At 43.7% G+C, this 22,430-nt stretch overlaps 1 protein-coding gene across 2 annotated transcripts in view; it reads left to right on the top strand.

The window, feature by feature from the left end:
- LOC119461660 (centrosomal protein 43) overlaps window positions 1-17,948 on the top strand; it is a 28,422-nt gene extending 10,474 nt beyond the window's left edge. Inside the window, exons 3-8 of one of the 2 annotated variants that reach the window (XM_037723029.2) lie at window positions 1,433-1,543; window positions 5,955-6,058; window positions 8,197-8,273; window positions 11,990-12,026; window positions 15,142-15,232; window positions 17,577-17,948. In XM_037723029.2, the coding sequence (XP_037578957.1) occupies window positions 1,433-1,543; window positions 5,955-6,058; window positions 8,197-8,273; window positions 11,990-12,026; window positions 15,142-15,232; window positions 17,577-17,657 (501 nt within the window). In that variant the 3' untranslated portion in view covers window positions 17,658-17,948. Of the gene's footprint in view, window positions 1-1,432; window positions 1,544-5,954; window positions 6,059-8,196; window positions 8,274-11,989; window positions 12,027-14,864; window positions 15,114-15,141; window positions 15,233-17,576 lie in introns of those variants that run through there. The other variant, XM_049671856.1, reaches the window with a different exon arrangement.
- Window positions 17,949-22,430: the final 4,482 nt, after the last annotated feature.

The following is a 22,430-nucleotide window of genomic DNA, read 5'->3' as shown; positions in this document are numbered from 1 at the left end:
TGTCTTTGGGGTAAATATGATGGTGACTACTTGTCACGAGCTCAGAAAAAACGCATAACAGCTAGCACTGCAATAAACAGTTTCATTATCTGTCAGCGCAACAACAGACAAAGACGAAAAAGAAGAGACGATCACAGGTGCTGTCTATCAAGTCAAGCTTTAATGCAAGCACGTGGCTAATATATAGTACAACACGGATTTCACCCCCAAAGCAGAAAAATCCCAAACTAAAACCAAAATCTTGTACAATAGCACCACACACATCACATGTGCTTAAACCTGATTTAAAAAGTTAAGATCATCCCCTGTTAGAGTGATGGAGGGCTGACTTAAGCATTCATGCGCATGCTTAAAGGGACACTAAAGGGAAAATTGATTTCTTCTGTATCAGGTAGATTACCCTTCCACGATACCAAAAACACCACTCTTACCACGAGAAGGTGCTTGGTAAGCCAGAAAAAACGAAAAACACAGAAGGGGGGCGAGTGGCGACGCCACCTTGTTCCCGCACCAGCTCACCATTATGTCATGGATTTTGACAGCGTCTTCTAGGTCTCAGTTAATTCTTTAGCGGTAAAGATTGACTACATTGTGTTCTAAAGGAACCCAAGACTGAATATGGCAAGTTTCGCGAACTTTTATTGAACCAACGTGGCCCAAATACGAAAAATTACTTTCGAAGTCGTGACGTCACATTGAAGTGCTGACAGTGGGGTTTCTGTGCGAAATTCAAAAAATTAAATTTAGAGCTTCATTTTCTCTTCTAATAATTGACCTATTACAATGTAAATAATGACAGCAGAGTTTTTGAAGAATACTTTATCAGTCTAAGTTGATTTATTGTTTTGCTTTAGTGTCCCTTTAAGGGACACTAAAGCCCGTCGGCTGCTCTCCGTGCCTCACAACGATAGCAATACTATCGAAAAGCAGTATGCAACCACTAGTGGCTAGATAGATGAGATCTGGGTGTGCCCTTTAACAAAGTGTGGTGTTCTTTGAGGCGTACGTTGATGCACCGACAGGCCTGGCCAATGTAGACATTACCACAATGAGGTGGAGCTTTGTACACAACGCCAGTACCACAGGGCGTAGACTGGAATTGTGCTTGATCGAAGAGCCAGTGTTCTGATATGCGGTCCCGCCCTCAGCCCTTCTCTGAATAGACGAACACATGTCGCCAAGTTTGTTTTTTGAAGAAAAAACAACATCCACAGTTTACCTAATGCCTATCTTCATGATACGGTGCAAAACTGAATGCAGCTATGGAATAACTATTCAGTGATTGGGCAACTTCCTCAGGGTTCTTGCTTCCAGCGACTTTCCCCTTTTCTAGCAAGTGCTGTGAGGAGGTTGCTAACAGGTTGCTTAACAGGTTGCTAAACAGGTTGCTAAACAGGTTGCTAAACAGGTTGCTTGCCCCTTTCACATGCAGGCGGAGCCGCTCAGCCGAGGGGAGCTGTGCAGTCGACTTGGGCTGGAGCAGCGGGAGGGTCCATTGCTCTTGCAGCTGCTTCATCCCGTACACCCACCAGCAACGTCGGAGGTATGTGTGTGTGTACAAATGTTGCTTTCTTCTGTCGACAACTAGAATGACAAGGACTATCCGCTGCCTTACATATATTCATTGTGTCAGATTAACAGCACACGTAAAAGGCGAGGACAAAGATAGTGACAAGAAAGAGCGCTGTAACAATGAGTTACCAACTAGCCCAAACCAGCATTTTGCCTAATTACATATATTTGTATCATCATTGGACTATTTTTTAATGTCCGTTGCAACTTTGTCCTCCAGTGGACATTAATGATGTTGCACCTATCGTTTGTTGTTCTATTCCTATTCTGTGATCCTGAACCTCTTCTGAAGCTTCTTTGTTAGCCTTCGAGTTTGTGCACCACATGTTTATATCACTATTTATATCCCATTTTGCGGCACCTCATTGCAGCAGTGCACCCAGGATCTCTGCCAGGGGGGGGGGGGGGTTAAATTTTTTTTTGGGGGGGGGGCAGCAAGCACTTTGCATAATATGCAATTTCCTTGCTTCAGCCAGAAGAATCCAACAGCAAATAAAATGCCTAATAATTATAATAATGACACCAAAGATGATGACAATGTTTATTTCTTCAGCGTTTTACTCAGTAATTTCAGAGTGAATGAGTAAATACGAGAAAGTGGTAGTGTTTTTGTTAATCAGGAAAATTCGACCTCAAGCCACCTCCTGAATTGTAATGACAATGTGAACAGAGCGCTGTAGGTACACATTAGACTGGTGGGGCTGGATGCTTGGGGGGTTGTTAACTTGGCCTCAGGTGGGGGTTACAACACTCGAAACCCCGCCCCCCCTCGTCGGTGCGCCACTGCCTCATTGGCATAACAATAGGATGATCATTTTGTTTTACAGTGGCAACATTCAATGATATGTCAGTACAGATAAACCTCGATATAATAAAGTCGGTGGAATCGGCACCTTACTTCGTTATTTTAACCTTGATATAACGAACTTAAACATAATGAAATTCTCGATATAATGAACTATGTAACATTTTATAACTTCTTGTCCATAGAATACCATGTATTTCGAACCTCAACATAACAAATTGTGTTTCTACACGATTTCAATATAAGTAAATTTCACTGCCACCGCCCGAGACAACAAATAGGAACTTTCGTTGATGCAGATGGTCAAATGGTTGAATTATATGCAGCTGCTTGCTTACGCAAGTCTCAAATCGTGCATCGCACGACTGAGAGTGACCGCCGAAGTGGAACAAAGTCGAAGTGCGATAAGGTTCTGTCGCGCCCGATGTGTAGGCTTCAGGTGCAAGTGAAAGCATGCGAGGGTGAACCAAGAAGGATGGTAGCTTGATAGGTACTGTCTTTGTGTGTGATCAAGGGGTGAGGGGGTAGGGAGCAAGCTTGTGGTAACGCAATCAAGTGCGAGTGAGCAAGGGGGGGGAGGGGAGGGGGGTTGGAAGGGAGTGGGTGGCAGGTTCGTGCGCATCTCCTTTGTTAGCGCGGCCATGGCTGCACATGCCTGTCAGCATGGCGGGTGCATACACAGCCCGCGCTTCCTGTTTTAGAGGTAATCTGCCGTGTGCGCAAAGACAGGGCAAGCTGAGATGGCGTGGCATCGTGCACTGTCTTCCCACGCATTTATTAGCGCTGGAGGTTGCATAATCTTGAGTTTTGGAGACGCGTTGGAACGAGAAGCAGATGAATTATTCGCTGCTGGTGCTTTTCATGATAGCGTCGTCCCACAGTGGGCAACATTATCATCCGCGGGGGTGATGTGAATGCTAATGCATGGCTAGCTTCACTTCGTGCCACCGATGGAAAGATATAATCGACATAGCATGAAACCGTACGTTTCGTCGCCAACTGTCAAATTCAGCAAATTAATTTGTTTTTCTTCTTCGAATTTATCTTTTCCTATTGCTCGATGATCCGGAAAATATTTTGGCCTTTTCCATGTAACGGATTTCATTGGTGAGTGTACTTATTTGCATAAATTATTGAAATTCAATGCAGTGGACTTCCGTTAATTCAATTTCTTGGTTAATTTGATCCTAGCCAAAGGTCGCGACCAGCACCCATACATTTTTGTGGGCACCAACTTTTGTTATTTCGATCTTAAAATTGGTTTTCACCAAATAATTTGAGCTTGACTAAACAGCACGCACATGCTGGACCTCAATGGTGACCTCAATAGCGACCCCTTTGGGGGCAGAATCTGTCTTGGCGAAGCTTAGGGGACTGTCAATGTGTTAAGCACACTTTATCTCTTGCTGATAACGCCAATTTTCGGCCCGCCCTAGGAAGATTTTCAAGTAATGTTCAGTGTTTAATTACGTTATTTACCCGATTCTAACAGGCCCCTTTATTTCTTAAAAGAAAATTGGGCTGAATATTGCCTGCGTGGTACAATTGGACAAATACCAAAACCCCCTTCGCAACGTTTGCATGCTTTGCCGCGTAACAAGGATGTACTGCGGCGAAGCTGATCATAGAAAACCGGCTGCCATTGTGCAACAATATTTCTTGATAAAAGAAATTGGGTGCACATTAGATTTCTGCTTTGTTTAGGAGCTTTAATGTCATTTCTACGTTAATTTACTACATTCGGCACATAAAAAGAGTGTGTGCATTTGATTTGGGGGTGTGTTATAATCGGGCAAATACTGCCAAGTGAATCAGTGGTGTGTTTTGACAATTTTTTTGCATCTTGTTTAATTTGATCTGCCAGACAATTCAATCGTGTTGGTACCATCAGGGTCTACTGTATATGAAGCAAACTACTGATTTTACTGACTTCATTGTATATAGGCCTGACAGTATTGAAATTCGACCATTTATATAAATTAAGTACAGTAATTGATAGATTTCTTTTACATGGAAGGGTTGGTAAATTGTTCTAAGTTAATGGGCATGCAGAAAAAAAACAATTTCGATAAGAAAAAGCCAATTTTTGTTGAAATTGAGAGTCAGCGACCAAAGATAGTTTCCTGCTTTGTTGACAATATCTTCACATTGGCAGTACGTAGCAAAGCCTGCGACGCTTGCCATCTACTCCGGCGTCACGGTTGATGGTGTCATCCGCAGTGGGATGAAAAGTGCAGGCAGAGCAGAGGGAACGCTTTGTCTGCCTCTCACTTCAATGTGTCTCTGAAACTTGAGATTACGCAACCTCCAGCACAAAACGCACAGGAAGACAGGGCACTTGAAACCACGGCGATCTTGGCTTGCCTACCTTTGCACCCGCCGCATTTTACCTCCAAGATAGGGTGGGCGGGCTGCGTACGTGATGAGCTGCACTGACAGCCATGGGTAACCACGACTGGTATAGAGAAAGAGATGTGCGTTCACCTGCCCCCTCTCTCTACCTCCCCTTGCTCACGTGGGAGAACAGCATGCATCCAGCCACCAACCTTCTGGGCTCATCCTCGTACACTTGTCCTCGTGACCACAGCATATGGTTTTATATGGAACATGACAGCGAGGGGGGTACTGCTGATGTGCTGCTCCTCTTTGGCAGCCACTCCCTGTAGGGTGGTGCATGATTTGAGGCATGTGTTTGCAATAGCCGCATGTTTTTCAACCATTCGACCATGTGCGTCTACGGCAATTGCCATCTGTTGCCTTGGTATTCCTTCACGGCGGCAGTGAAATATTTTTATATTGAAGTTCGAAATACATTGTGTTCTTGTACAAGAAGGTATAAAAAGTCAAGTACTTCGTTATATTGAGAATGCAGTTATATTGAAGCTCATTATCTAGAGCTTTAACTGTAATTGATGGATCTTTCTGTTCCAAAATTTCTCAAGGTGAGCAATAAGAAACACTGTAGGGAAGTTCCCCAAATTAATCTTGGCTACCTGAGGTTCTCTGATGCGAATCTTAATCTAGTAAGTTAGTTAGTTATGTAAGGTTTTGTGGCGCAAAAGCAACTAAGGCTATGATGCGCCATGCACAGGTTGAAAATATATAATTTGATAAAAGTGCTTCAAGCAACAAAGATCATTTGCTTTAAAATTTGTTTAAGAACCCTGTTTCATCTAAAAAATTAAAAACATCGTCTAGAGATACAAGTGCATTTTCAGCTAGGATCAGGGATGGATGAAGTGGTGTTAGTGTTTTGTAAAGTTCATAAAAATATTTCTGTCTTTTTTCCTCCAACGCCGGACATGTTATTAAAATGTGATTCACAGTTAGGGATTCTTGGCAGTGATCACAAACCGTTTGTTGTTCATTTTTCAATAAAAAGTTATGTGTGAGATGTGTGTGTCCGACTTAATCTAGTAAGTACCAAGCATTTTGCATTGCACTTAACAACGTGTCTCGACAAGTTGGCTAACGTCATCACCGCAGACTGTGAAAAGTGCCCCTTACACTGGTGGTGTTGCGACAGAAATGCCCTGCCTGGGTTTATGAACGCTGCAGCATTGTTGTTGTCTCGCAGAGTCCCGAAGCAAGCAATGCCAAAGTCAGGCAGCCTGAACCAGTGTCGCAGGACAAGGCTGCTGACACCGTTCCAGCAAAGGACGAGCCGCCAGAGGTTGCACTGTGAGGGTTTTTTTATGGACTTATCAGTATCTTGGTGGTGGACCTCAGATCATTAAATCATGTGCTTCTGTCTCTTTATGCCAATTAACTTCTAAATTCAATATTTTACTGGACATCTTTCAATCTACGAATTGTAGCCGCCGAGTTCGCAAGGCGTATCCACTTGGAACGAATTTTTAGGACTGAACCAGTTTCGAGATATTAATTTTCATAGTGTCCGACGAAATGCATGGGTGTTCCAGTTAACTTTTTGAGCAAAACGCTGTTTTATGCATTGAAGCACAAAGTTAACTGGAACACCCATGCATTTCGTTGGACACTAGGAAAATTAATATCTCGAAACTGGTTCAGTCCTGAGAATTCGTTCCAAGTGGATACGCCTTGCGAACTCGCCGGCTATAATTCGTAGATTGAAATATCTGCAATAAAATAATTAATTTAGAAGTTAATTAGCGTAATTATGTTAATTATTCAATTCGGCATTTTGATTTCTTGTGGAAGTAATGGCCGCCTCATCGAGTAGTTTAGATCAAGGATTGTAATTGTGTTATCTGCCACAGGCAATTTTTACAAATTTGGTGCAGCTAAAATGAAACACCCTATATGTTGCACATCTTAAATAGAAAATAACGAAAAAAATGAAATAAAATATTTTAGTGCAGTTTTCATGACATATCGAAGGCCTTCTACCATGAATTATGCATATTAGTATCACATTAGTAGGCAGCTGTGACATCTCAAATTCCTACGGTCACTGTCCTAAGTGTATGAATTATAATCACAAGTAATCTGAAGGCTGTTGGCATGCCCCCAAGTCATGTAGCTGGCCTTGGATGTTAGGCTCCATAGGTGTGAGACAGAGAATCGCAGTGTGCCGCAACATGTGGACATTGACAGAATTTCAGGAAAAGCCAGTGGTCTGTGGCACTTTGTCTGGTTATGTGACCAGAGCTGCTGGAACAGTAATTTCTCACATTAATTTTCGAGGTCGTTCCATCATCGTTACTCCATCTTCATCAGTTGACTTTCGTCATGCTATCATCGTCACACCATGGTCGTCATACACACTCGTGGTCGTGAAAGTGGTTCTCATGCCATTGTCATGCCATCGTCGTCATGTGATCATCGGCGTCCATTTGTTGTCATACCGTCATGGTTGTTCCATCGTCATCATTCTAGCTTCATTGTCCCAATCTCGTCATGCCGTCGTCGTCACACCATCATCATCACACAGTCATCGTCATACCATTGTCGTCATGCTGTCATCGTCATACAATCTTCGTCGGTCCATTAACATCATTCCTCCTTCACCATTATATTGTAATCATGCTATCGTCATTCAGTCATGATTATGCGGCTGTTGTCATGCCATCATCATCGGACAGTCGCTGTCGTGCATATGTTGTCATGCTGTCATTGTTATGCTGTCGTCGTCGTTCCATTGCTGTCATTCTAGCTTCATAATTCAGCTGTCATACTGTCGTTGTCGCGCCATCGTCGTTATGCTATTGTTATTCTTTCAGGATCATCATCTCATCGTCGTTATTCCATCGTCATCATACCACCTTTACAGTTCCATCAGCATCATTCGATCGTCGTTACTACGTCGTCAGTCATGCCATCATGCTCATGGGCGACCTTGGCAAGCGAGTGCCAGAGCAAAGTAGGCCGATAGCAAGGACAGTGTATGTCGCATGTAGCCTAAGCAACGGAAGTCTCAGAATGGCCACTATTGCTTTCAAATAAACGTGACTTCAGCCATACGGTGTGTCACTGCACTGTTTGAATGCTAATCGCATTACCATTGACAGTCATTGTGAGATGGATTCGGCCATAATGTTTTAGTCATGTATTTGCTCACAATTTCTGTATTTATTGTGCAAGTGTCTCTTCTATATTCATTAGACATTTCAAATGTTGTGGAAAATCCAGTGTGGTGAAAGTTGCCAACATTTCCAATATTACCAAATCAATCAGTCACTCAATGACATCTTCGTGCGTGGCACCCCAGACGCTGTTTTCCTCAATGTGAATTTTACTAGCGCTCGTAGCTGTCTGTTCTTCTGAACTGGTGATAAGCCATGATGGTTGAGTAATGTGCCCACCCAAACATGCTGCTGCCTTCACTCTTCCGCCAGAGGTGGCGCTTCCCGTGGAGGCAGCCGCCTTCCTCCTCTCTCGGGTCCCAAGGTACTCCCCAGTCTAGAAACACAAGGTGAGCCCCTCATTGCATCAGCATATTGGTTAACTTTATTTTATTTGTTTGTTTGCTTGCTTGTTTGTTTGTGAACTACCCACAGCGCAATTACTGGCATTACAGTGGGACGAGGGGCTTGAGAAATGCAGAGTAGTGGGTCTCCGCTTTTAGAGAAACAAACCCAGAGTAAAAGTATATTTACATTTGTATCACAAAAGTGGAAAGGATAAAACAATTATCACACATTGGTAATGCAAGCAGATGTTGTTGTGTTTGTGTACAGGTAGCGTTGGCCTAACACTCACCAAATATTTGCATCTGAAAAAAAAAACAGTATTATTAAAAAATATAATGGTAAGAGAGACTAAAATATATACCTTTGCATAAGAAGAATCAAATAATTTGGATAGGATTGGCACATGCAGCCACCAGCTGCATCAACTAGAAATGATGCCTGAACTTCTCTGTGCAACTATGTGAAACAGTTTCTGTGTTTCCTTGAACAGAGAGCAATGCTGTTACTCCAGCACACTGAGTCCCCTCTTGATGATCACGATTTGATTTTCTAACACCTTCCCCAGAGTCTCAGCTTCATATTCAGGTGTATGAAAGGCTCCATGGCTGCTGGTGTGTGAGCGAAGCCTCTTCTTGCCACAGGCATCAGAGCAGAGCTGAGTTACCGCTGTAGCCTATTTCCCAGTCATAGCAGCCATATTCCGATGAGGGTGATTGCAGAAAATCCTGGTAAGCTTAGATTTAAGCACTCAAACACCTTTCTTGAAACCTGAGAAACATGCTGGAATGAGTGCAACGGGTTTCATTGTATGTTTTCCCGAAGACCCATTTGGCAAGAACCTTATGGTATGAATGGCAATAATAATGAGCACAATGTTTACTTTCTCTATTTCCCTTCAACTCATCAATTCCTTTCAGCTGAGGCATTTCTTTTTTAAGGCGAAAGCCCTAAGTAGCTCATACCCCCAATAGCCTTGAAAAAAAAAATGCATCACCTCGGTCCAGTGGTACAAAAAGTGTCATCATCAGCAATGGCTTATACCCCCCTAAGCAAGCAAAAATGCAATGTCTCATCCCTTTCGTAATGCAGAGGCTACAAGCACGCAGCAAAGCGAAGCGAATGGTGCATACTTTCATTGAGATCACCCATACAACACAGAACAGCATACGTTTCATTTTCCTGCTGAGGGGATGCAACTGTAATGTCGAAGAGAAACGTCGTTGGCATGAATCTGACCACGCTATACGAGCATGCGAAGCCTCACCTAAGCGTCAAAAACGAGCCGAACTGCGAAAGCAGCAACGCGACAATGCGAGACACAGTGCATTACCAAGTGTGCAGCAGGCTTTCGCCTTCATGTGTTACAGGAGTGTAACCTGCTGCCAAACTTTCTTTTTCTTTTATTCTTCTGTCCGTAGTGCACTTATGTTAACCTTTCGAGGTTGGTTGCTAACAAGCATGCCTGAGAGCGACAGAGGAGTGGTGACAGGGCTTAACAACTGCTTGGAAGGGCAGGAGCACGTGTGCCTGCCCTTGCAGCTTTTCCAGAAGTTTTTTTGTAGTCATGAACAATCTCCCAATGACTGGCTTCTGTGGGTCGTCACACTGGCTGGACCATCATTGCTGACATAATGTAGAGCAAAAAAACAAAAAACAAAAGAAAGTGCAGATCCAACTTGCATCTTGAGATCTATGTGAAGCGGTTAATCAAATGCTATAAATTTGCCCATTCCATTTCTGCGTCTCTGGCATAACGGAAACTGGCCCGCACACGTGTGCTCTTGTGCACTCGCGCTACTCAGTGTGACACGCATGGCGATCATCTCGGAGAGCTGGTTGGCCTTGGCACGACAGAAGTGCTATTGTGGCCTAATGGATGGTTAGAGCATCGGGTTGCTGTGTTGAGGGACCGAGGTTCAGTCTCATCAATCGAGCACGTAATTCTATCGTTTCTTTTATAAGTGTAAGCTATTCGGCAAGACAGAAGCCGCACCCAGCAGCCACGGTCAGGAAAGTTTGGGAGGGTTTGCCAGGAAAGCTTCGCTTGGGGAAAAGAATGGGGGCCTCGACAGCATTCCCACATTGGCCCCACAACGTTGGGTGCCAGTGTGGAGATGTGGGTTCTCTGACTTGCCTGGCGGCCCCCTAGAAAGAAGCAAAGACTAGTCAGAAATGCCAAAGTTTAGTACCTCCTCCGGTGAAGCTGTGTTCTATCTTTGCCTAGTTAGGTGCTCTGGGTGTGTGCCCACCAAAGCTCGGACCGCATGTTGTGTACTGCGGGCTGTAGTTCCACCAGCGTCCACCAAGAGGCGTCATCGTGCACTTCGTATGCGTTAGTCAATCAGTCCACACTCTTCAAGGATGGGGGTTAGAGAAAGGTCTTGTATTTTTTCTCTAGTTAACCGTTATTTTAAGGAATATTTGACAGTGGCCTAGTTGGTTAAACGTACCTAAATTGTGCGCAAGAACTGCAAAAGGACCAGTACGCAAAGACAGCGCCAAGCACTAACTATCAGCTGTTTATTTTCCAGAAACTCGAATACAATAGACTTTCGTTAATTTGACTCTGGTTAATTCGATCGTTTTGTCCATTCGATACCAACCGAAGATCCTGGCCGGAGCCTATACATTTCTATGGGACCAAAATTTTGTTATTTTGATCACGAAATTAGTCTTCACCAGATAATTCGAATCTGGCTGTCATCATGCGCCCGCTCGACCCCAATGATGACCTCAGTGGTGACGCCAATAGCGGCAGCGTACATCTCGGTGGCACTTAGGGTACAGGGAATGCATTGAAGATGTGTCATCTCCTGTTGAAGACGCCTATTTTTGGCTTGTCTCATAAAGATTTAAAAGCAAAAACAGTAGCTCACAATGAATTATTATGGCATTTACCCAACTCTAATGCACCCCTTTCTTTTCTTTCTTTCTTTTTTTCCAAGAAAGCTGGTCTAAAAATTGCTTGGGCAGTGCAATACAATACAAAACTAGAGACTAACAAAACCAAAATTGCATTCGCAACAGCCTACCGTCGAAGTCAGCCATGCTGGCGCCATTGCCATCACAAGATGGCTATCATGGATGGTGACCGAGCGAGTTTGCGCATAGCATGGCGATGGCGTGCTGCTTTCAGTCTGATTATGAAAGCACTTTCAAACGATAAGTTATGTTGAATGTTAAGCTAGCAGCAACAAGTTGTGTCAGGTGTTCTTGGCGTTCCGGAGAATCGCACGCACCACAGGACCAAGTAGCTAAGTCTAGACATGAACTGCAGTTCACATGGTTCTGATTCTAGCGCGCACTTTCCTTTTTTTTTTTTAGATAAAATTGGGCCACAAATTGCCAGCACCATGCAATCGGAGGTTTCTACTCAGTTTAGGAGCTTTAATGCCATTCCTATGTTAGTTTTCTACTTTGTACATATAAAAAGTGGGCGCGCGTTTTATTCGGTGGCGTGTTAGAATAGGCCAAATGCTGCCAAATGAATCATCGGTATGTTTTGGCATTTGTTTTCTGCATGTTGTTTAATTCGACCCATCGGATAATTAGATCAATTTCGGATTACCGGAAGTTGACTGTATAGCCTGTTGTTTACCCTTCTTTTACCCTCTGTCCAGTCTTGCCATGAGGAGGCTGATGTTGCAGTTATACCAGAAAAGGGGCAACAAAAATTGGTTGCTTGAATTTTATTAACAGTGCTCTTCTGTTTTTCCAGTGCCTCATCCTGAAGCAGAGTCCCATTCGCTGCAGAGGTAAGCTACCATGCCCTCAGTTTAACACATTAGAACTAGGCAAAAATCTAAACCTTGGTGTCATTGATACGTGGTGCACTTACTTTGGTGTGCTTATTGAACTAATTCTATACTTGCTAGAACTGCTATAAGAAAAGAAGGAAAGTCATCTTTACAGGGTTTGTATGCATCCTTGAAATCGCTGAAAATTCTTGAATCTGAAGAAAGACATTCAAGGGCTTAAATATTTTTGCAAATAAATGCGCTCCTTCAATCCCTAAAAACTGGAGTTTGAGGCAACTTCTGAAAATCAAAAATAGCAAACTGCATCGGTGCTATGCTGAGGACACTATCCATCAGGAAACAATTGTATAATTTTTTTTTTAAGTTTTGCTAAGTGATTGCAGTTTGATGTGTCTACAGCCACTGACAACAGGATTGTTTATATTGCACTGTCATCATTGTGCTAGACAAAGCCAGATCAAGTGACCAAGCTGTGCCACCACTTGCTTTTTTTCTTTTGTTGTTGTGCTAGTTGGTTCACATTGTAGCCATCATAGCCATGCTTCTGAGCCCTGTGCTCTAGAAATGCCTTGATGAAAGTAAGTTTCAGCCATTTGACTTTCGCATGCCTAGTATCTTTGAGTGAATCTGGGCACTGCTAACCCTCAATGAGAGACGTGTGTGATTTGCCAGAAGGCAATTGACATTACAATGGGAAAGTTGACTCTGAAAAGCTGCCTGAACAGTTTGAAGCATGTTTGGAACTCTGTGGCTGCATAGCTGTAAAAAATTGCTGGTAGGAAGAAATAAATTTGAATGTTTTTTAGTGCCGGGTGTGTCTACGAAGAAATTAAATGATATTTAAAAATAGACGTTTTGAAATAAAAGGACGGTTCCTTCAGAGACTTGCCGTCAGTGGTGGCAACCATGGGGTGACGGGTGATATGTGGTAATTAGTCACTAATTAACAAAAATTCATTAATTAACATTTGAGCTTCCAGTTTCAGCGGCCTCATCGTAATCCAAAAACTGAAGCGAGCTCTCTGTACAAGCCATATGAACTTTTGGATCTGGAAAAATGTAATTACCCGCAAAACTGTGGCACGACGAAGTTCGGCTATAAAAGAGCACAAACAGAAACTGGGAGGCTGCGGCGAGTGCAAAGCTGCGCCCCTCGAGGCGATGTCACCCAGTTGCGGGCAGCCAGCACGCTGCTGAGTGAAGACGTCACCCCGTGTTCGGCTCTGCCGACGGCATGTCTCCGAAGGAATTGTCCTTTTATTTCAAAATGGCTATTTTTAAATATTATGTAAAGTCTTCTACATAATATCGCTTTTGCTGCTCATTATATATAGCAGTGCCAGAAATCGGTGGACACTTTATCATAACGCATAACTACCCACTGTGGACACATAACTACCCATTGAAGTTTCATTCTTGGCTGTCCTACCTTCCACCTCTATGACTAATATGAGGCTCTACATCTAACCTCTATTAAACCTTGAACATGCTCTATTGCCTACGTGTTCAGTGTGGTCTTCTCTTACATAGACTTTCGTACTGCAAATACCAAAGGGAAATCCGGCACTAGTGTTGGCGGATGGTTGTTCAGTCATCATAGGAGTTATGGGCAGTACGTGTACATTTGTCTCAACTTTGTCCTTCTGACTTCAAGTAACCTTGAAGCTGATTTGACGTTGCAAAATTGTTTTATGGCCATAATCAGCTTCATTTAGCCTCTAATTTCAATTGCTAGACTTGTTTTCAGAGTGTTGCAACAGAATAAATGTCTTAAATGTAAAAATAATTACCCGTGGTCATTGTGGCAGCTCAAATGTCACCAGGACATAAGAACACACATGCTTGAAAGTGCTAAGATTAATTTATGCCCCAAAATTTATGCAATAGAATGCCATTATTATGAGTTGCAAAAAATGCCTATCAGCTTTAAAGAAGCATTGCGAGTCTAGCACACAACATATAATTGAATCGTAAAGTAATTTTCTTAAGTCACAATGTCTTTCATGAAAGGGGCTGTGACACCAAATTTTCGAGCACGAGTTCTGCACTGCATGTTAAATGCATCCCACAGCAAACTTTCAAAATTTGAGCGCATTTGGTGCGGTAGAAAACTTGTATTTGAATTTTTTGATGTTGCAGTTAAACTGTACAGCAGTCTGGCAACATTGAGTAGTGACACAATGAATCGCACCCCCGAAAACGGCTCCCTCGGAGTAACAAAAGCCTATCTCGAATGTCATGCTTTTATCAATTGCAAGCATTGGAAGCGATTGGCAAGAACTGAAAACATGTCAGGTCCACCATGCGTCATTTCATTTTCGCATGTGCATCTCGGCGGTCTGCTGCTGCTGTGTAGTGTGCAAGTGAATGAATTGCGAGCACAGTTCAACGGTGCAACGAAAACCCCTTTGTGTGTGTGTGTGCGTGCGTGTGTGCGTGTGCGTGTGTGCGTGTGTGTGTGTGTGTGTGTGTGTGTGTGTGTGTGTGTGTGTGTGTGTGTGTGTGTGTGTGTGTGTGTGTGTGTGTGTGTAACCATATTGGGCCCCCTACTCTCAGTTACAGTAATAAACTGAGAATAGCCAGATGGTCATGGTAATGATAGCCCCTTTAACAAATTTAAGCTATGCCAAGTGTTAGGCAAACCTGTATCCTACCCATTATTCTCGCGGGGGTTTAACAACTGCAGGACCAAATTTTCCTGTAGCATTCTTAGCATAAAACTGTGTTCTTTTAATACCTTCTTCAACTTTTTCTGGAAAGAGTGAAATTAATATTTTCGCTCATGAGCAATGCTTAAATAAAGTAGAGTTAAACGAAACTGACATCGTCCTGTAGGCTTCACTTGGCTGTCCTTGGTTTCAATGTCAGCCGCTGTCTTTGCTCAATGAATTGTCATGGCTATAGCTGTCACCCCATTTGCACATTGGATATTTTGCCCGAGTGCTGAAGGCAAAGTAAGTTGGTATTGGTTCGTTCTTAATGCATTGTGGCTGCTAACAACAATAGTTACCATAAGCAAGCTCCTCCATGTTTTTACCATTCACCTTTCATTCTGACTGCACCGCCATTCACAGAGCTGCATGTGTGTGTACATGTGCGTGTGCATGTGCAGTACGGCCTCCCGGAAAACTGACCACAGTGGCTCGGAGGAGAGCGTCGAGGAGGAGCTCTCTCGCATGGATGACAGCAGCCTGTCCACCACGGTGAGGAGAAAATGACAAATCAGCATTGGGGGTAGGGGGGCACGTGCATTGAAGAGCAGTGTGTGCGGCTGTTGCACAAGTAGTGGATAGCTGTAGAGTGGCTGGCAGGTAGAGCCGTGGGTAGGATGCCCGGCTCTACTGCGTAAGGTGCGCGGTTCGATCCCCGCCACCAGTTTATAAAATGGGTACAAGCGGCTCCCAGCCAGGTGTATGGCTTTCCAGGGGTACGTTGCTTGGGCGAGGTTCGCACAGACCGCTATGCTTGCTGTGGAAGAACCAAGACGAAACAAAAGACCAAATGGCTGAAAAGGATTGCTGCTGGCAATCCATTCCGGCAATTTCCCTAGGTGGGTGTACTTACCCAGCGTAGAGCTCCCCCATTCGCCAAGTACTGGGCTGGGAGCGTGTTTGTACCATTTTTACCGGTGCCTACCCAACAGCAGCACTTGTATGACTCCCATAGCAGCGACGGATGGTTGACTATTTCCCCATTGTTGTGGTGGAACAAGGGGCACCCAAAGACCTTTCACATCTCTATAGGGTGACATCTCTATCCATTAGGAAAGAACTGCTGGGTTCCCAGCAGAACTGGGATTCAATCCAAGTACCTCCCTCATACGAGGCAGACACTCGACCATTGGAAGCGCTCGTGAACACTGTTGTCAAAACACAGCTGCATAGCACGAAACAAGCTCAATACAGAATCAATGTCCATGTGCGAAAGATAGTTCTATGTGCTTTTTAGCCATAAGACATCTATCGAGGCTGCAGCACAATGCACTGCAGTCCTGGCTGTGGCGAGCCAGGATTGTGTGGCAAGCCGAAACTGAAACTCGGTCTGGCGGGAAAAAAAATTGGCATATTTTCAATCACGGTGAGTCTGGATTGACTGGCAAACCAACACTGAAACAGAGATTGGTAGATTCCAGTCTAATTAAAATCGGTGAATACAAGGAGTACAGTTGCCGTAAAGCTCTGGCTGATGCCAACAAGCCGTCGGTTCCAACAACTGTCTTCAGCCTTGAGTAGAGACATTGCCAAGGAGCTAGTGTCTCTGCAACAGGCAGAATAAGCCAGAGCTTCAACGATGTTCGAGAATGCAGACACAGAATGCAAATTAACCATTTGATGCGTGACTTTGGAAGAGGTGCCCAAAGACTGAGTTCACATTCTGAGATTAGTGGAGACTGGATCAGCATTGTAGCAGTGGCTGCGCTCGAGTTCAGTGAGGGTGCATATGCGGCAGCAAGAGAGTGCTCAATGACCTGCAGCTGGATCGTGAAGTTCAGACGAGGAAGCACATCCAGCAAGCAGCTAAGAGAAACATTTCACAAGCACTGACAAGGCGTTTAACAACACTAAAGCTGAAAGAAAAAAAAAAAGAAAAATATGACTTGTAGCAATTGCAAGAAGAAGATTTAAGAAGAGAAATTATGCAGTAGCCGCCTTTGAATAATCGCTATTCACCATAAAGTAAAGTAGCATGCTGTGCAACCTTTGAATTGATTTTTCTCAGGTTGCACTTTTTGGCCAAGCAGCACCTTGAGGAAAGCAATCGTTTTCAAACTGATCTGCCAAAAGTTGCATTGAATGTGGTTTCTGGAGTGAAGTTCTTGTGAGATACAAAATAACGTACTTTAGGCTTCTAAATTTCTGCTATCACAATGAAAATATCAGATATTTAACATTTTGGTGCAACACAAAAAGAACAACTTGGTTTTCAAGTGATGGGATTTTTTCTTTCAAAAATGGCATAGAAAAGCAAATGGCTACCCTTATCCTGCATTATAGGCCACCTAGATGTATTCAAACATAATGAATATATCTATTATTTTTGAAATCATAGTTTTCCTAAGCTGACATACTGAACTCCTCAATATGATAACTAGGACTACTATTCTTAATGTGCCAGCATGATTGAATTTAATATGTGTTCTAATGACAAGAAGGTAAATCATCCCATAGAATTTCATTAAGATCGGTTAAATGGTTCAAAAGTTGACTCTTCAGCCTAGCAACGCCCCTTAAACTGCTTCTCAGTGCCTCACGCACATAATCTTGCAAACATGCAAGAAAAATAGGCATAACAAAAAAAAAACAGTAAAAATAAATCCCCTCATCGCTGCATTCAAGCCATGAAAGCTGTCTTGAACACCCCAAGTTCGACATATCCAATGTCCAGTTCTTTATGAAAGAGTTACTTTACATCAGTATCAGTCAGTGAATTTTGCGTGGTTGATATTATAGAGAATAATCTGCTTTATCTGAGTTGGTAAATTCAGGTTCAACCGTACTTCGCGGAACTTTCCTGTGATTGCATAAAGAGCCGCATGTTTCCTTTCAGGCTGATGATCGCACATTCGATCTGACAGTTTCCCGGGCAAGCGACGTGGAGGGCTGCGACTACGCTGAGCCAGCCCACTGACGGCGCTGGTTGGGACTGCTGTTTGCTGGCCAGAGAGCAGTGTTTGGTCCTCACGGGTTGCATCCAAGTTTCATGCTTTCTCTCACAAGCACCACAAAAACTCTTTAGTAGGAACGTATGTAATCTGTGTTGTGTTCAGAAAAAGTTGCAAGATTTCACACAATCGTCTTACATCACTAGGACTTTCGTCAACTGACCAATTGCGTTGGCACCAACCTGTTTGTGTCTGCACCATTTGAAGAAGCTGCTTGTGGTTGAAGCTGGTGCTGATTAAATAGTTCCAACTTATTGCGTGAGGAGTGTTCTGTTGCGCGATCCTCAGTCATGCTGCAAGCTTGGATGACCCTGTATATGATCACGTCGTCAAGGTTGACATGATCATAAGCATGAATGGTGACATGACCGTCGTGGTGACATGACTTAAGCGGAGTGTCACTTGCTTTCCTACCACAGACAGAATTTCTGCCGTTGGCGGTGCTGCTCGTTGCGCCTATGCTGTAACCAATGTATATTTCACGGTGGCTGTGCCAAGTGGTGCTATGCGGCAGTTGTACATACCTATGGATGAACACAGGACAAGAAGGAATCCAAGACAGCTGCTCTGTGCTTCCTAATCAGTACATTGTAGTGCTGGTAGACTGACTCCAGTATTGTGCACTTTTTTCTGCACAGACCACTAAATCTTTGATCTCACAGTCGGCATTTCAGTTTACGTACGAAATTCAATCTGTTTGGTAAAGCATCAACATGGGTGCAGAAGCTGACCGTACAACTGGAACAGATCCTTGCAATGATACGTAGAATAACTAGACAAAGGAGAGGAATGAAAGAACATGAACTTCGTAAGGTTATGGAAGCCTTGATCTTTTCTAGGATAATGTACTATCTACCATACGCTAAGATAACCAGCACTCAGCGCAAAAAGATAGACATTATAATTAGAAAGTGTGCTAGGCTTGCCCTGGGAGTTCCTAAGTTTGCACCTAACCATAAAATTGAAGCAACCGGCCTCTTTAACTCACTAGAAGACAGAATAGACATGCACAATCAAGCACAAATACAGAGACTTAAATCATCTAATCAGGGTCGACGAATACTGAATAGATTGGGATACGAAACCGCTAACTTACCTCCAATTCCCCCGAAACTACCACCATGGGATGATGTGCCAAGGATAACCGTAGATCCCATTCCACAAAATATGCACCCGGAAAAGAATCGAAATAGGCGCTCAAAAAGGACAAGTGTAATGCAGAGGACAGAGGATAAAAGCACGTACTACACAGATGCCAGTCATAATGCCGAAATCAGCAAAGCAGCGGTCGTGGGCCATGACTCGACGCTTGTGAAAAATTACTTGGGAGTCCCAACGCCTCACGACGCGGAATTGCTGGCAGTAATGCTCGCCATAACGGAAATGACACACACATCTGACATGATCACAATCCAAACAGACAGTCAAAGCACTTGCAGAGACATTCAAAATGATGACCTTCCTTACCACATACGCACAAAGCTCCACATGTACATGCATGCTCACCCCCTTCTACGCATACGCATACAATGGGTTCCAGGCCATCAAGGATTGCGAGGAAATGTAAGAGCACACCAGCTCACCCGCGCAGAAAATCTGGGACCTCCTATCCTTTGGCCTGTTGAAGATACTTACAACCCCAGAAAAGAGCAGAAGATGCAGCGGAAAGAAAGGATACATATTTTGAAGTCTCACAGGGAAGCATCAACAATTCTCAACACACCATCCTACACGCATTCGAGAGAGGACGCCTCAATCATACGAAAAGCACAAACACACACATTACTCACACCACACTATACGCATTATATTAACAGGGACCCAGGGACACTTGTAAACAGTGCGGGGCCTATCCATCAAATAAACACATCTTGTGGGAGTGCCCTGCAAACGCCATCTTCAAAAAGACGATACTTTCCAAATTACCACACAACCAGCGTCCTGGCAGCTGGGAGGAGTGGACCACTTTCCCACGAAGGTGTGAAAAACTATGGTGGCCGCTTCTGGTGCAACACGTCAAGAACGTTGTGGGCCTGGAGGCATGAGCCTACCAGGAGGCCCGGACTTGGGCTTTAGTTCCTTCGGGGCTAATAAATGTTATTTCTCTCTCTCTCTCTTGTAAGCAACTTCAGGCTCACAATTGTTGAGCGTTTATATTGGGCTGAGCCACAGCTCACTTAGGACGCGCAAGCCCGCGATGCAGTATGTCATTGTCGTATTCACGTAAATGCAGCTGCTTAAAAAGTAACAGAGCTTTGTTTACTCAAGACTGGCAGGAAATGAGTATACAGTTACAGCTTTGTATAACGAAGTCGGTGAAATGGGCAGTTTACTCCTTCATAATGAAATTTCTTTATATTGAAATTCGTCCTTTTAAGCAAATAAGTACAGTCGCTGACCAATTTTTCTTACACAGAAGGGGCCATAAATATTACCGGGTGATCGGACTATTGGAAAAAGAATGAATCTCAGATCACCAAAAAAAAAACTACTTTCATTTTGTTTAATTTGAAAGCCGATGACCAAAGATACGGTTTCAGGCCAGGTCGGCAATATCTTCACATCGCCGGTAGGAAGCGAAGCTTTCGCATCCACTCCGCTGCGGCTGATAGTGTAGCCCGCAGTCGGCATTTTACACAGGCTTGTGTAAGACCTTGTGTAAGGCCCGGCCCGCCACCCCTTTACCTTAGGCCCAAGCCCGGCCCGAGACCGAAAAATGCATGTTTTTCAGAGTTGAGACGCCCGAGAATAACTCGCTGCACGTTACATGCACACCACCAGAAAGCCCGAGCCCGGCCCGGGCCCGCGTCAAAAAACAAGAGCCCGGCCCGGGCCCGGGTCAAAAAGCACACGCCGTGCCCAAGCCCGGCCCGAGCCCGGGAAAAAACTGCTCTACCCGGCCCGGCTCGGCCCACGGGCCGGGCCGGGCCCGGGCTTTCGGGTAAGCCCGAGCCCGTGCAGTGCTCTACTTCGCCTACACATTATACCCACAACATTTTCCTTATGTTCACAAAACATAAACAATTAATGTTCCTTGTTTAATTCAAAGGACATCAGGGAAACCTACTACGAATTTTAACTCATGAAAGTAGGGAGAAAACCAGGGTTCAATAAGTATCTCCAAAGCTCACAATTAAGCAACATACATTAAAATGTTGCCACAAATTACACATAACAATGTACTCTCCATTTTCACCGAATGTAAACTCTAAGTGACACATAACACTCTCGGCACACTGGGAAACAGCTGATACGGGCACGTAGTGCTTTCCAGCACCTTCTTAAGTAATTTTTTTATGGGGGCTGTATTTAATTGATGCTCTTGAAACTTTGCCCAGGCATCACACATATGATGCCCTCAGTTACTTCAGAATATCAACATTGTAGCACGTTGAATTCCTTCAGGACATTGGGCAAACTTCCTGCATGTGCAGGTTCGTAAAATGCGCTTGTAATGCGCATGGTACGATTGTATACCGTAATTAAATTTTTATAAAGGCTTTAATCAGATGCATAGGGCCCTGATCGCCCTGTAGTAGATGCCTATATGCATGATACACTATACAATGCTTGCGCTAAACAGATTCTTTAGCATGTAACTCATATGCGAGAAACACAAACAAAGAGTTGAACACCACAGCGCTCATTGCCGTGCATTTACAAGAAGCCAAATCATGCACTCTTGTGAAGATCGATAGACTTCTTCGTTGTTTACTCGAGAAATACATATGACAAACCTTACACACCACTAACCGCACACGGGAGACTGCTATTCTGGACAGAAAGCTACCGGACACTAACAGCTCAACAGCAGGGGGGAAAAAAGTTAAGTCACTTTAGTACACACCAAGAAGGATGAAGGCGAAGGACCTAAGCGCCTCACGAGATATTCATTAAATTACTTTGACATTGTCATTCAATTTCGTTGTTACTTCCTATTACTTGTTTTCTTGTTGTTGTTTTTTTGCTGTAGGTTTAGGTAGTTCATCCTCCGAAGACGTACTTTCCATCACGCAACAGCGCGTTCAGTAGGACGAGACAGACTGAACCGTGCCGCCTCCGCGCTGTGTTTTATACAAGCCGCCACGTCATCGCACAGGTTTTTTTTCATGATGTGCCTAACGAGATGTACACATATACACCACGTATGATTGGTTGCGGTAGGCATGGTAGACACATAATTCACATTTGATTCACTTTTTTCACCTTAGATTCGCGTTAATTCACATTTGATTGACCTTAATTCACCTTTTGATTCACATTTAGCACAAAAACTCATTTACATTTCCCATTTGACATTTAAATGTATCACCTCTACTCACTTATCATGCCATTTAATGTGTCCAAGACATCACTTGAATTTTTTTTTTTTTTGAGTGGCTTTCAAGCTCGTACTATTTTGGTCTTCTTGAGTGCTAATACTGAAGCCAGGGGCAGTAACGGTGGCACTGAAATGTTTTGCGTATGCTCAGTGGTCACCATAATGCCGGACGGTCGTCGGATTTTTCGACCCACGAGCCATCTAAGGCTTTCGCCATAATTAATAAAAAAGCACATTTAACACACATGTTGGAATCGATGTGAAGCTAAACTTTCTTGAAGTGGTTATTGAAATGCTATAAAGCCTTCATATTCTGCAACGAGCTTTGCAGTATAGTGCTTCAATGCAAAGACAGCAGAAAAAGTTATCAATGCAAGCGTGTGGCTTCGTGCCGTCACGAGGTACAGTTGCACTTGTT

This window comes from Dermacentor silvarum, chromosome 8, assembly GCF_013339745.2.
Source record: "Dermacentor silvarum isolate Dsil-2018 chromosome 8, BIME_Dsil_1.4, whole genome shotgun sequence".
Lineage (NCBI taxonomy): Eukaryota > Metazoa > Arthropoda > Arachnida > Ixodida > Ixodidae > Dermacentor > Dermacentor silvarum.
The sequence above is the reverse complement of the archived record's forward strand: the minus strand, read 5'-3'. Positions and strand labels throughout refer to the sequence as shown.